Below are 15524 nucleotides of genomic sequence, written 5' to 3' on the forward strand. Positions count from 1 at the left end.
ACCACAGTATCTGGAGAACCCTACATGGAGTACATGTTACACTCCATACAGCAAGTAGTCAGAGGCAAGGCGAAAGCCTTGGTCACTAGAGCTGTGGGCACCAACATGGCCAAAAATGACCAGTTTTGTTTGTATGTTTTTTTTTTTACAGGAGTCCCTACTCCAAGTCCGGAGGTTCTTCGGCACACCCTCAACATGCTTGTTCGGGAGCGGAAGATCTACCCAACACCAGAGGGCTACTTCATCGTCACCCCTCAAACATACTTCATCACTCCTTCCCTCGTTCACACCAACAGCAAATGGTATCACTTGGATGAGAGGATACCTGGTGGCATACAGTCATGCTCCTCCCCTCCATCTGGTACCATCACACCCTCCGCCTCAGGCTGCGTCAGGGAACGGCCGCACCACAAAAACCACGCTGACCCCTACGCTGAAGGCTATCGGGAGGACATACCTAGCGCACACATGTCCAGCACACTGCAAAGGAGGTCAAAGGAGCACAAGGAGCACAAGGAGCCTCCATACGCTGTGCCACCACCACCACAGCTTCCATCAGATAAGAGCAAAACCACGCTAAGTTTTGCCCCGAAGCCAGAAAGTAACGGCAGCAAGCAGAAGGACGGGAGCAGCAGTGGCGGCGGCGGCAGCGAGAAGCAATCAAAAAAGTTTGGCCTGAAACTCTTCCGACTGAGCTTTAAAAAGGACAAGTCAAAGCAACTTGCCACATTCTCTGCCCAGTTTCCTCCTGAGGAGTGGCCTCTACGAGACGAGGAGACACCTACCACACTACCGCGCGATGTAGAGATGGAGATCATCCGACGGATCAACCCGGACTTGACGGTAGAGAATCTGGCCCGGCATACTGCTGTGATGAAGCGGTTGGAGGAAGAGAAGGCTCAGAGGAGCAAAGCCAGCTCGTCAGCTCAGCAGAGCTCTCGCAGCAAGCGCAGCCGCAGCCATCGCAAGGTCCAACAGGGCAAATCGTCACGCTCCCACAGCAAAACGCGTGTCTCTAAAGGGGAACGGTCAGAAGGTTCAAACCTGGATATATCCTATGACAGGGACTACAGGTTCTATAGTTCCTCTCTGGTTCGCTCTCCAAGGGAAACTATGATGTCCATGGAAAGGAACAGAGGAAAATACATGGTGCACAGCAACCCGAACATCGTCGAGTCACACTTTACAACAGCTCCAGAGTGGGATGTTTCAGGGGAGCTGGCTAAGCGGAGGACAGAGATGCCCTTTCCAGAACCTTCTAGGGCACAATCGCATTCCAAAGTCCATCGCAGTCACAGCCACACCCAGGAAAGAAAATCACGAAATGAGAGGTCAAACAAGGCCAAAGAAAGGTCGCGCTCTATGGATAACTCCAAAGGCCCTTTGGGAGGACCATTCTTGGGACCTGTTGATGACTTTGAGTGCAGTCCAGATGACAGAAATCGGTATTACACCGATGATGGAACTTTGAGGGCGTCTGCCCAGAAAGGCCACTACTCCCGAGCTATGCACTCCGCTGCTAGGTTGAACTCTGATGTTTGTATGCCCGATGCTGGGAGGGGGGTCTCTGAAGATGGCATGCACTATAGAACTATAGAGAAGAGCAAAAGCAAAGACTGTTTACCGGCCTTTAATGACCTTAAGTCCTGCTCTCCCAAAACACCTGTGGATGACTATTTCCAGCACACGCAATCAAATGAAGCCTCCTACTTGGCGCCCTCTCCTTTGGTAAAATCCAGTCACGATTTCACAGAAAGTGTCTGGAAAGGGATTTCTTCTGAGCGGCCAACTCCAATTGTGACCTCACCCCATCCTACGGAGTTCACCGAGAACTCCACAATGGGACTGAATAGTATAACAATACCAGTGCCTAGCCAGACGCCAGAGCCATTGCCCAACGGACGCTTGATACATCAACACAATCCCGACTCAGGTGACTTGGACCAAATGGCAGAGGTTTACAGCCAAGAAACTTTGTTCAAACCCCCAGAATATGGGGAAAACACTTTCTCCAGACCAGGAACGATGCGGAAGTCACCGCATACAAAGTCTCTGGAGGTGCTCGACAGCCAGGAACCCTTCGAGGAACCTCTTCCTTTAACAGTGCCATCATCGTCTGGTCAGGAACAGGCCTCATGTGTGGAGACCACCTTTGAGTACTACAACGTATCAGACGACGAGTCTGAGGACACCAGCCATAAGAGCAAAGTGGAGGAGAAAGTTCTGGAAGGCGGTGGGACGATGAAGTGGCTTATGGAACGGGAAAAAGATCGAGACCTCCAACGCAAGTTTGAGAAGAACCTCACTTTTCTTAGCCCCAAAGAGGGGGAGAACAGCCACAACCAGAAGTCAGCCCACTCCACACGTCTGGACAGCATGGACTCCAGCAGTGTGACTGTTGACAGTGGATTTAATTCCCCACGGTAAGGCATTCAGGTCCAATATTGGGTTTCCTCCTCTGGTTTGGATGCCAGTGTAGTTCTTTTGCTTGAACTGGAGTGGTATGCTATTCTGTGAATAGACAAATTGTCAGTGTACTTCAGCACATTTGTAGTTAGGGTTACGCAAGTATTGTCACATGACATAGGATTAAGTAGAATCTTAAAATACTTTACGATTGTTTAAACCTTTTGATGATACATTAGTGGTACCAACCACTGTACCTCTGTGGATAACATAACTGTAAATTAAAATCATAGACTTTAAAATGCTCACAGTACTACAGGTAAGGCACTACATATACACATAGAAAGATTTAAAAATGTCAGTATTTAAATATTAGTTGTTTAACTGTATTTGCAAAATTACTAATAATGCCTCGGAATGTATACACATGATCACATGCCACTATGCAAGCTAAATTAGATGTTCACAAATGCAATATATATGCCTGTGCTTTGTAAGCTAGGTCAGTTTACATCAGAATTTGCACAAAATAACAAATAATCCAGTATCTTAGTTATACATGTAGGGCCCCAAGCACGTATAATAGTCCCACATTACAGTATGGACACAGACAGTGTTGGTTAAGATAGGAATAGATTCTAAAGCTATTTCTATTCAGTCAAGAACCTTTTCGCCCTTTTTTTACTACAAAAGTACTAGTTCTCATCCAGCAAGTTAGGTTAGATCCGTAAACTGAATTCTGCTGATTCCTATCAAAAACACACAAAAAAAGCCAACAACAAAGAGGAACAGCTTGTCAAATTAGTTCAAATGTATTTATATGTAATGATACAGACTATTGAACAAACACCTCTAGTTAAAGTGAAAACAAGTTAATACATCCTATACAAAAAACAATTTCTGGACATTGGAAAATATTCCCCTGGATGAGAATGGGAAATACGAGGGAAAAACCTTTGAGAGGACCAGGACTCAGAGAGACCTATCTTTCTTACATTTAGGCTGTGTCCCAAATGATATATCACTTCATTTGATTTTTGTTGGATTTGTACAGGATCAATGTTGGATTTGTACAGGACCAATGCTGTCAAAAATAATTGAACGCATTATTTAGCAGTGGGGTATTCAGGAACAACTCAGTCCACATCAAGTCAAATACAAGATCCAAAACAACTTAGACCAATATTTGAATAAAGAGCAAAACTGAGTAAGTGTGTGAGACCAAAAATCAATAACAAACTAGGAGGTCCATAATTTATCAGTAATAATGTATATTAAATATAGTTGAGTTCTTATATTGCTGTGATATCATTAGTCCAGGTTACACTCAATCATTAAAAGCATTAAAGGAAAGTAATGCATTTTAAGGCATTACAGTGTTTTTCAATATTAAGAAATAGCTGAATGACAATTTTCCTTAAAAGTAGCATTGGCAAGTTTGGCCTTACTAAACAATGACTTTCACCTTTAATAACTAGGAATAACAATTTGTATTCCTTTAAACAGCTATGCTTAACTATTGTTTGATGTAGTACATTTACATTTTCAGCATTTAGCAGACACTTTTACCCAAAGCGACTTACAGTATACAGTCTAAGCAATTGAGGGTTAAGGGCCTTGCTCAAGGGCCAAACAGTGCAACCTGACAGTAGTGGGGTTTGAACCAGCGACCTTCTGCATACTAGGGTCCGATACCCTAACCGTTAGGCTACAACTGCCCTATGTTTTACTTATGTAAGTGAAGGTACATTTCATTTAGAACAGTTATAGAAAACAAACGTAAAAAAAAATAGACAAATCATACATTTAGAAAAAGTAAAGAAAAGCATTGTTAAATGTACAGTTAGTTATTTTTTTCCACAAAGAACAAACAGAAGGTGGATTGAGTGTAAGTGAAGAGTTGAGTGTGTGGTGCGTTGCGATAAATTGGTGTCCTGTCTCGCACCTATTTTTTTCCGGTTAAGCCCAGGATCTACTTCAACCTGAAGCTGATAGTGAAAATAAGTGCATTAAAAGAAAAACAGAGTAGAGAAGTTCAAAATTAATGATAGAGACAGAGATAAGATCTATTTGAAACATGCCCTAAGCTATAAGGAGAGCAAGATCAGGGCAAAGTTCAGGACTGATCTCAGGATCATAAGCAAACCCTGTTTTTTATTACCAGGTATTCAATTTGGGACACAGCCTTAGAATGTAGGTAAACATTGGATGTGATGTTAAAATTTTAGGTGAGTAAAATTTGCTGTACATCTAAAAATGTTCTAGTCGCTAGTGCAACTGATTTCTTCGAAGTAAGGCTGTCAGTTTGATAGATTTGTTTTATGAAAAAAGACTTGCTGGTTCCCTGAACGAGCACCAGCAGCAGCTCTCACCAACACTAAGAGGGTAAAAAGAGGGTATTTGCAAGCCCATTATTAATAATTAGGTTTTTTTTTTAATTAACGGATGTTATGCTCATCAGTGGCGATGATAGTGATTGGTGGTTTGATGTGGTAGTTGCATAGTAAAATTCTATTGGTGCATATTAAAAACTAAAAACTATCAATTTGGTCCTTGTTATCCAATAATGACACGGATACGGATGGATACGAATGTTCATGCTGTTGCCATTGTTAATGAACTGGGCTTCATAATTACTTTCTTACATTATTAGTTGGATTTCTACCCCACACAACAATCTTCTGGAACTTAAACCTGCCTTTGGTTTGCAAATGTAATTCATTTTATTTTGCAATTAAATGTTAATAATAACATGCACCCCCAGCTTGACCCACCTATACCTCTATGAGTTTTTGTTTGGAAGTGTTTACACTTTTTTTTTTACTGTAAAATTGATGTTTCGTGTTTTGTTTTGTTTGTTTTAGTTTCTTTAAGTGTGTACTCTTGATAAATGTTGTCCAAGTGTACATCAAGTATGCATCCATATTCCTTTATTTGTTATTTGGTTGCATTGTGCGCTCATTATTATTTCATTGGAAGCTAAATAAACTGAATGTTTGGTCTGGAATAGCTTTTTTTATTTTGCTAAACATACAACTGTATAATTTCTATGTTTTATATAGGCATTAATAGTCCAAACACACTATTAATGTTCTAAAAGGTTTTAAATTACATTCTGCATTAAACTTGATACCTTGAGCACACAGTGCAACTTGAGTTTTTCATCTCTTTTGCCCCTTTCCCCCAATAGTTGTGCCCCCTTCCCCCAATAGTTGTGCCCCCAGGCTCATCAACGTCTGAAAAAGTACATTTGACAACTTACATTCTGAAATTCCAGCATGCTTCATGACATTTCCACATACAGCAAGCATGCCATAATCGCCAGTACATGTCAGCCACAAACTAGTGAACAGTTGTCCACAAAATCTGACAAGTATGTTCCATATGGTAGGTTAATTCAGAAGATTTACCATCAGCCAACACTGGAGATTAGAGGTGAGAACAAAAAATCTCGTTTTTGTTTTGAATGATACTTTTCGATGAACAGATCTGCATAATTCGATTTTTTAAAGGTTGGATGGGAGGTTTGAGGTAAGAAAGCGCTCTGGTAATAACATTGTCGTAAAAACTGGTAAAGTTGGCAAGCTATGCTGAGCTTTTGGCTTCTGCACAAATAAATTTGATGGTTAGTAGAAAAGGCTGCATCCCAATTCTCATGACACACATAAATAATCTCTTTAGTTCTGTAGAAGGTGATTTAGGACACGGCACATACTTTTCACCTTGCTGCTGTTATTTCTACCTTTTTTAGTATTACAGATTGTAAAGAACTTTTTTGTTTATCAACCTGAATGCTATCAATCAGAAAATACATTTATGAATTTACTTATGAATTATGGATAGGAATTATATTAACAACAAGCAATATATTCACCTTTCTACAGAATAAGGCCTTAATGCTGTGTGTTCATGCAAGCCTGGACAAGCCATTGGATTTTCATGATTTTAAGTGTCTCCAGTAAATGACTCTTGCCCAAAGCACTTTAACACTTATGTTATATTTTTTGTTAAAATGTTTTTTTTTTTTTTTTATCCTCTGCAGCTTAAAATATTTTAAATGAAAAGTCACAATGCACTTCTAATAAAATGTAAAGCAAATCATAACAAACATTCTCAATTAAAGTAAAATAAAATATTTTCTGACAATTTTAAAGCAAGAAGTGATCATGTCAGTTGGAAATCATGTTTGATTTGTTTTAAGGAATATAGATATATTGTTATTAATGCCATATTTAATCTGCAGAATTCTTTGTGTTTATGTGGGTGTGTTTTTTGTAACGTTCGCGTAATGTCAATCCATCCGTCCATCCTTCTTTCATCCATAATTCTTCTCACACTATTTAGAATCTTAATATAGTTGCACTTTTTAAGTCATGCTCACCTTAAGATGTGGCTACAGTACCTTAGTTATATGGTTCTAGCTCCAGTGATGCCATATTCACCTATTTCCGGGGGTGTAAGGGAGCAGAATCAGTTCTACTCTTTGGATGGGATGGATGGCATTCCAATCTCATAACACATAATAGTACTGACCAACTATGTGTGTTTGCTGTGTGTCTGTGTGCTTCCATATACAGAATGAGTACTAATCCAGATACATAGAAGCAGTGTTTTGGAGAAAGTACATTAGGCTCTATTATCTAAAGTTGATAATAAGTGTGGTGTAGTGTAGTGGTAGTCAGTTGGTTCTGGGAGAGGCACTGAGTTTAAGAGGTGTTGAGTTTCAGGCATTTTTATTTGCTATAAGGATGTATAGGAAACCTGTTAATGCGTTCCATGGTCCTGTGGAGCTGCATATGTTTTAGGCTTATGTAAAATAATGGAGTGGTTTTTGACACTTATACACTGAAAATAAGACACGTTTAATATAAAAACACTGAAGTAAAAAGCTGATTCTTACAATTTCTAAGAACTCTGAGCTGTAACACAAGTTTAAAAGTGAAACAGTGAGAAAAATCCAGATAAACACAGGTACATGTGGAGCTTTCAGAGTGAATCTGATGGTTATTCCACACAAATGCAGATTTGTCTCATATTCACACTTTAATGACGTTTTACTGCACTCAAGCCGAGCGCTGAACAAAGTGACTGTTCATTGTTAACTTGAAATTAAATTAATACATCTTTAAAAAGCAAACTGAACACATTGAGTTTAAGGGAAACGTTGAGTTTAAGGGTGCAAATTTCTCGACGAAGGGCGCCGAGTTTCAAAGATTTTGAGTTTAGGGGACATGGGTTACAAGGTACCACTGTAAATAAAATTGTTTTTAAAATGTTTTTCTGCACTGGTGTCGGTAGGAGATTTTTGGTCTTAAGTTTAGCTTTGTTTAGTTTGGTTTACATTTTCTGCATTTTACATTTACGTCTGTTAGCAGGCACTTTTGTCTAATTGAAAGTTTAGGTTGTTGCTCAGGAGCTTAACAGTGACAGTCTGCAAGGGCTGTGGCTTGAAGTTCAGTACTTTAACTGCTGAGCTGCCAATACCTTGGTTAATGGGTAAAACACAGCAGCAAAAACAGCTGTGGGAAAGCTCTAAAATGAAAGTTATTGGTGGCATTATTAGTTTATCCCCCTTGTCATATACAATGGCTGCTTTTACAACTTTAGTGAGCTGCACCCCTTAGTGGTCAGAACTTTGAACATTAGTTACTTAAATTTCCTAGCAGCGGACTAAATGTATCTGGTTTTTACTGGCCAAGTCAGATAGCACGAAGCTCAGACAGGTTAGCAGTCAGTTCAGAAGCCAATTCTTAATTTAGTACTCCTAATTTAATTTAGGGTTATTATTTTAATTGCATTTACAATATTGGTAAATCCTGGGTTAAAATGCTTTACCTACCACTTAATTACTTACTGCTGGATATTTACTTTCTCCATGGAGCTTCCACAACAAAACCTTTGGCTAAAACAAACCCAGGTTCTGATTGTGATTTGTTTATTACAGACTTTCTAGTAGGACCAACAACCTTTCAGGAACACCTGGTTTCAGACTATTTTATTTTGTCTTAATGCCACTAACTCAGTCTTGATAATACTTAAAGGATGGATGTTCAGCCTCAGTTTTTAATTTACCTCATTTGACTTGTGATCAGCAAATTTACCCCAAACCACATGCATTGCTAAAGGCAGGAAATCAGGAGCATAGCGTAATATTAAATAACTCTTACCTGCTACATAACTGTTTATGTGGTTTACCTGCATACCAGCAAACAGATGCTGACCGGTGGAAAAAATTAGCATGCTAATGTCTTTCAAAAGCCGTGTATACACAATGTGCACTCAAGTGTAAAGGACTGCAAAAACCACTAAAACAACTCAATCGGGCTTTTCAGCTATTTTATGATCATGTGTTTAAAGAATCAATCCCAAGAGACAAAGCAGTTAGTCAGAATTTTATGTATGTGAATTTGAATCGGAACCATTCCAAATGGTTTCAGTTAAAACAGGGAATAACAGTTCTATAGCAAATGCTTGATTTTTATTGTTCAGATCATGCTCAACCTAACATTTCTTTCATTCTGCGTAACCTGCTTCTTATTATCAAATCAGCTTCTAGTATGGAAGGCATGTATCATTTCTTTGTTTCTGTAATGAGTGCTGATGGATGGTTAGAGGCAGGATTAGAGGAGAAGAACAGAAAACAAAGACTCTAATATGAAGAGTTGTGTGCTTATACTTATACTGAAACTATAAAAATTAAGTGGGATTTGGCTTGAATACATTCATTACTAGCACACAGACCCGAAAGTGAAAGGGCAGTACAGTTGTAGCCTAGCGGGTAAGGTACTGGACTAGTAAGCAGAAGGTTGCTCGTTCAAACCCCACCACTGCCCTCTAACCCTAAATTACTTAGACTGTTTGAATAAATGCTGAAATGTAATGAAAGATAGACAATGTGAGATGGACAGTGTGATCAAAATTCGGTTGTGCTCGGTTGGTGCAGCGGTCTAATACGCTAGCCCACCATTGCTTCCAACTTGGCCAGGTGTCTAAACAGGCGCAATTGGCTGTGCCTGAAGGTGCTTCATTCCTGCTGTACAGTTGCGACCTCTAACTGGTTGAGACTCTTTTACTAGTGGTGTGGTACTGGCAGAGTTCATACTCTTAATACTGATCTCTGTGAGACTCCACCACAGGCAGGTGAAAAGAAATATAGGGGGGGGGAGCTCAGTGCAGCATTGGTGTCCCAAAATAGCTCAAAAAATATGATCTTTTATCTTTTAATTTATTATTATTCTAATTTACCTGTGTTCGTCTGTAAAATGTGAAACCTCAAAGCATTTATAGTAGGGGTGGGTTTATAAAATCGATTTTTCGATTCGAATCGATCTTTATTTGAATGATCCGATATCGATTCATATAAACGCGAGATCGATCTTTTAAATGAGCCCCTTTTTACGGTGTACATGGAAGTCTGTTACCTTCTTTAATCTCGCGTGACCAGCCGCTGTTTTTTCGTGCAACGAGATCTGACCTGCACATCAGTTCAGCATGGCAGAAGCTCCAGTAATGCCTGGTTCACACTACATGATTTCTGCCCTGATTTTCGGCGACTGGTCTGCGCTAGATTTGCCGGCTCGGGAGCAACTCGGCTCTTAATCAATGTGAAACAGCGAGGGGAAACACACGGGAGAGGTTGTAAACAAGTGGAGCAGGAGCATAGTTATCGTTCTCTACAAAACAAAATATTTATTAACCTCCAACTTCAGAACAATCCCTGTTGGTCGTGTTGCCAAATCCACTCAGATTCCTTTATTTTTTTCTCTTTGATATTACGCTGCTCATCAGCGCACAAACTTTGATCTCTCGCTACTTGTTGGAGTGTATTTTAGGACGTGGTATCATTAAACCCCTCGTCACTTCTCACGTGTGTTTTTGTGACAAAACGTAGTTTGGGAGACCAGACAGACTCATCTGAGATTCCTCCTGGTGATAGATGGTGTAGATGTGAAACCCCCCCATCACCCATCAGTCGTGCAGTGTGAACTGTACAGTGACCCGGCAAATCAGAAAGTTGTGTAGTGTGAACTTGGCATAAGTTGTGCAACAGCCAGGTGTATGTTTACATTACACATACACTGTTGTAGCGTGTCAGACATATAAAATAATAATAAAAAATAAAAAAAATGTTACTGTTTTTTGTTGTGGATTACATATTTATGTAAAAACAAATATTTTTAATAATGAGTGTTCTTTGTACAATTATCACATTCGTTCTCTGTACATCTGTACATATTTAAACAAAACCTGTTAATGTAACTCAAATATGCCTAAATGTGTTAAATCGAAATTGAATCGGAAATCGAATCGAAAATCGAAGATCGAATCGAATCGGGACCTTGTGAATCGGAATCGAATCGATCCAGGAAATTAGTGGCGATACCCAGCCCTAATTTATAGTGACTGTGGTAGTCACTGTCAAAATAAACATTACCTGCACTTCTGACTTTTTAAAACATCGTCTGCATGATCAGAGACTTGTCATCTGTTAGACGATAGTTTTTTTTTTTGCCTGGGCTGAATTGCACCCAAACAGTCTCATTTGTTTGTGCTATAACTGAAAATATGTTAGTATGAATGATTGGTTGAAAGGGGTCATGGGTCATGAAAAGCACAAGCAAGCAGAAACATAATAAAATATACTTTTATTCATGTTTTTAATAATATGGAGTGCCTCATTTACTGAGGTCTACACTGCCAAAATGTATTTAGTAATGTATTTCAATACAGTATATAAAGGTAGTGGGTGGAAGGACATGAATTTTACAGTAAGTCATTGTTTTTGTTCAACATCTTGATACATTGTTAACAGATGTCAGCTCTTGAAGTTGAAAATGTGCGTAATTTCATGGACCTTGTTTTTCAAAAATCACAAATTTTAAGGATTTTAAAGAAAAGTGCCACATTTCACGGCAGTCATTAAATTACACCTATAAATTAAAAGATAGAATAAATGAAAGCTACAATACACAGCACAGCCTACCTTAATGATTAAATGTAAACGTAGAACATCCAGCGAGGCTTCATGTTCAGTCTCAAATACAAAAATTCTCGTCTGTGTTTTGACACCCCCCTCCTCTGCGTCCACAGAATTGGTTGGGAATTTTTTCAAACTCAGTTACCTGAGTCGTGTTTTTAGCTGCTTTAGACATTTTGACTAACCGATTGCTAACTGAATTGCCGTAGGATTGCTAGGACCACCTCATAGTGCAAATTAACCAGTAAACGTGAGGCACATGAAAAATGTGAAATCACTAAACACAAACCTTAAATTTTGAATTTCACAGCAAATTGTATATATAACATGGGAATTTTATGCTCCGTGATGCACTTTTTACTGCTGTGAATTAGATAGGGCCTTAAATGGGCGCCCAGGTGGTGCAGCGGGATATTTCGCAAACACACCAGCGCTGAGATTCTGAACTCCTCGGTTCGAAACTCGGCATTGCCACCTGTCGGCTGGGCGCCATCTAGCGGGCATAATTGGCAGTGCCTGCAGCAGATATGGTTCTGCTAGGGCGGGATGAACGGGCTATGTAGGTGGGGTCTTCAAATGCTGTGTAAGGACCCTGATTGACAGATAGAGAGGCGCCTGTGCAGAGTACATAAGTGGAAAAGGGTTCCGCTAAAGGCTGCTCGCAGGTTGGAGGAGGCGTGAGCAGTAATATACCCACCTCGACTGCAATCAGGGATTCCCCAGCAGTGGAAGACAAATTGACTACACTAAATTGGAAGAAAATGCATAAATAAAATAGAAAAAAAAAACATACGGCCTTAAATATGTCGACCTATATGTAATATAACATACTGGCTTCTGTTTACAGCAATTCTTTATTGTGTTTTCAACCCATATCCGCAGTGCTGTTTTTTCACTATGCTACAAGTCTATTACCTCCTAAATTATCTTCTCCTTCTTATATTCTAAATGTCTTACTGTTGTCATACCATTATATTGTGCTTTCCATTCTTGGCTCCATTTTCATTGGTCTTTCCTTTCATGTTGCTTCGTTTTCCCATTCAGTCTGTATTCAGTCTGTATTTACTCATATATAAAAACCTGCAGACTAAACAATCGTCACCGTCTACCTGCACTTGTTGTTTAACCTCCATCTTTTTCTGCCTTATAACACCTCTTCTTTCTCTTTCTCTCTTTTTTTCCATTCTCCTGCTCTCTCATATCCTCAGCACTCGGGAGAGCCTCGCTTCCAACACGTCCAGCAACGTGGACAATACCCGGCGTCAGAACATGGCTCTGAGTCCCGGGCACCTGGGCACCAAGAGACCTCCGCCGCCATACCATGCACCTTCTTTCCGTCCTGTTCCTGAGCCACCTCCTTCTGCCCGTCCAGAGAAACAGGCCTCTATTACGAGTGTGTAGAGGAGGGCCTGGAAAATGAAGGACGATAATTTTTTATATATATAAAACATGATAAACATGCAAAACATTTGAAGACTGTTCAGTTAAAGCAGATACATATTAGGTCTGTCATAATTTACTGTAGGTACCTTCTGCTTTTGGCATTTGTAACAAAGCAACAGGCGAGAATCAATTCCTAATAAACTGCACCGTCTTAAAAATAAATAAAGAAATCTTTAATCTAAGTACCGGCGTAACCTTTTAGATTTGCCTCCAGTGATTCAGTCTCTGCCATGTTCAGTGTTGATTCTCTACTCAGGTCAATCTTAGCCCCACAACGTCCTGTTGCTCAATTTTATGTCCATAAATATCTATTATAGAAATACAATGACTTGCAGTGCCGGGTATCTGCAGAAAAGGCCAATTTTTTTATAACCCAGCATTTCTCATGATCAGTTCATCAGAATTCGTCAGACAATTTAGAAATGCCAATACAACCATTTTCCCACGTCACCTGTTAGTTTACTTCTCAGTGAATATTGTAGCTGATGTTTTCTCAACTCGCAGAAATGGAATTTAGCGCAACACATTTTGCTACATTCTCATCAATATCAGCAGCTGTCCGTATATAACTGTATTAAAACCATTGCACTCCATTAAACTAGGGTTTGATATAACAGGTGCTATTTATTCTCTCTCCGAAAAAAAGGACTTTCTCACAAGACAAATGGACTCTACCGGTTTCCGATTTTCTGTTCCGACCCGGTGCTTTGAACTGCTGAACACGATGACCGAAAACACACACTGCTACCTCCACATTTCAGATAAAGAAGTGACATGAGTGGTATTTTTTCCTTTTGGTCATTTACACTAATACAAGCTGAGAATGTGCTGCGAATGCTTTTGTTGGTGAGACAGATGGTGAATGTGCTTTATTATCCAGCCGTTTGGTCATGATAACATTCTAAAAAATGTCATCAGTGTAGTTGCTTTAAATGGAAGACTATTAAAAACAAGATCAATTAAATAAGTATATACACTGATCATCAATAACATTAAAACCACCTCCTTGTTTCTACACTCATTGTCCATGTTATCAGCTCCACTTACCATATAGAAGCACTTTCAAGTTCTACAATTACTAACTGTAGTCCATCTGTTTCTCTACATACTGTTTAGCCTGCTTTCACCCTGTTCTTCAATGGTCAGGACCACCACAGAGTAGATATTATTTAGATGGTGGATCGTTCTCAGCACTGCAGTAACACTAACATGGTGGTGATGTGTTAGTGTGTGTTGTGCTGGTATGAGTGGATCAGACACAGCAGTTCTGCTGGAGTTTTTAAATACTGTGTCCACTCACTGTCCACTCTATTAGACACTCCTACCTAGTTGGTCCACCTTGTAGATGTAAAGTTAGAGATGATCGCTCATCTATTGCTGCTGTTTGAGTTGGTCATCTTCTAGACCTTCATCAGTGGTCACAGGACGCTGCCCACGGGGTGCTGTTGGCTGGATATTTTTGGTTGGTGAACTATTCTCAGTCCAGTAGTGACAGTGAGGTGTTTAAAAAACTCCATCAGCGGTGCTGTGTCTTATTCACTCATACCAGCACAACACACACTAACACACCACCACCATGTCAGTGTCACTGCAGTGCTGAGAATGATCCACCACCCAAATAATACCTACTCTTTAGTGATCCTGGGAGAGTCCTGACCATTGAAGAACAGCATGAAAGCAGGTAAAAAAGCATGTAGAAAAGCAGATGGACTACAGTCAGTAATTGTAGAACTACAAAGTGCTTCTATATGGTAAGTGGAGCAGATAAAATAGACAGTGAGTGTAGAAACAAGGAGGTGGTTTTAATGTTATGGCTGATCGGTGTATGTGTTGGGTAATTTGTAACTTAAATAAAATAAATTAGGTTTTACAAAATGTATTTTTTACTCATTACCTGTGTAAGATCATGTTTGGTTTTATGATCGAAAATCAGTCCGTGTGGCAAATATACCTTAACAAAAACAATCAGAAAGGAAGCAGATACCTGTTATACTCCACTGTGTTTACATCTGTATATTACATATTTTGAATCATATTATACAGCATGCTATGTTATTTCTAAAACAGCAGTATAATAATGCATTTAAAAAGCTTTTAAACAGCAGTTTTACAATAGTGTAGGTTTGATTTAGGAAATTTCTCTCAATTGATTTAATCACAGCACATTCACCATTTGTTTTAGAGCTACGTCCAACATTCAGCATTCTGCTTCCTAACATGACTTAAAGGATTTATTGAGATGAGGTAGAAAAAGGCAGGGAGGACTGCCTCAATTTCAAAGTTTGCACTAAACGCCTGATGTGTAACGGCTGTAAACAGAACAACAAAGGAAATAAACATCCAGAAGGATGTTGTGTTTATACTAAACATATTTCATATGAAATGCGGATAGTCCATAAGACGTCTTCCCTATTCATGATGGGTTTCTCGGAGTTCTCAACCACATTGTTCCTCATTGTGACGTTACGTCGATCTGTAAAAGATGTTTATCTGTCATACTGAGTATAATAACCTAAAAGGGGATTTTTTTTGTAAAGTCTTCAATATTAAAAAAGTCCCTACACGTGTAGTTGTGGTGTTAAATGTTTAGTGTATATGATTTCCCCACTGGGGATTGTGTAACTTTTTAAGACAATAAAATATCATGAAAATACCATCTGTTTATATAATGTGATCTGTCTACAGGATAATTGTTGAA

General features: G+C 39.4%; 1 protein-coding gene across 1 annotated transcript in view; it reads left to right on the forward strand.

Annotated features, from left to right (window-relative positions):
• The window catches only part of stox2b (storkhead box 2b), a 122655-nt gene extending 109800 nt beyond the window's left edge, over window positions 1-12855 (forward strand). Inside the window, exons 3-4 of the mRNA XM_062990032.1 lie at window positions 152-2423; window positions 12592-12855. Coding sequence (XP_062846102.1) covers window positions 152-2423; window positions 12592-12784 — 2465 coding nt within the window. The 3' untranslated portion in view covers window positions 12785-12855. The remainder of the gene's footprint in view (window positions 1-151; window positions 2424-12591) is intronic.
• Window positions 12856-15524: the final 2669 nt, after the last annotated feature.

The sequence above is a fragment of the Trichomycterus rosablanca genome, chromosome 1 (genome assembly GCF_030014385.1).
Source record: "Trichomycterus rosablanca isolate fTriRos1 chromosome 1, fTriRos1.hap1, whole genome shotgun sequence".
Classification (NCBI taxonomy): domain Eukaryota; kingdom Metazoa; phylum Chordata; class Actinopteri; order Siluriformes; family Trichomycteridae; genus Trichomycterus; species Trichomycterus rosablanca.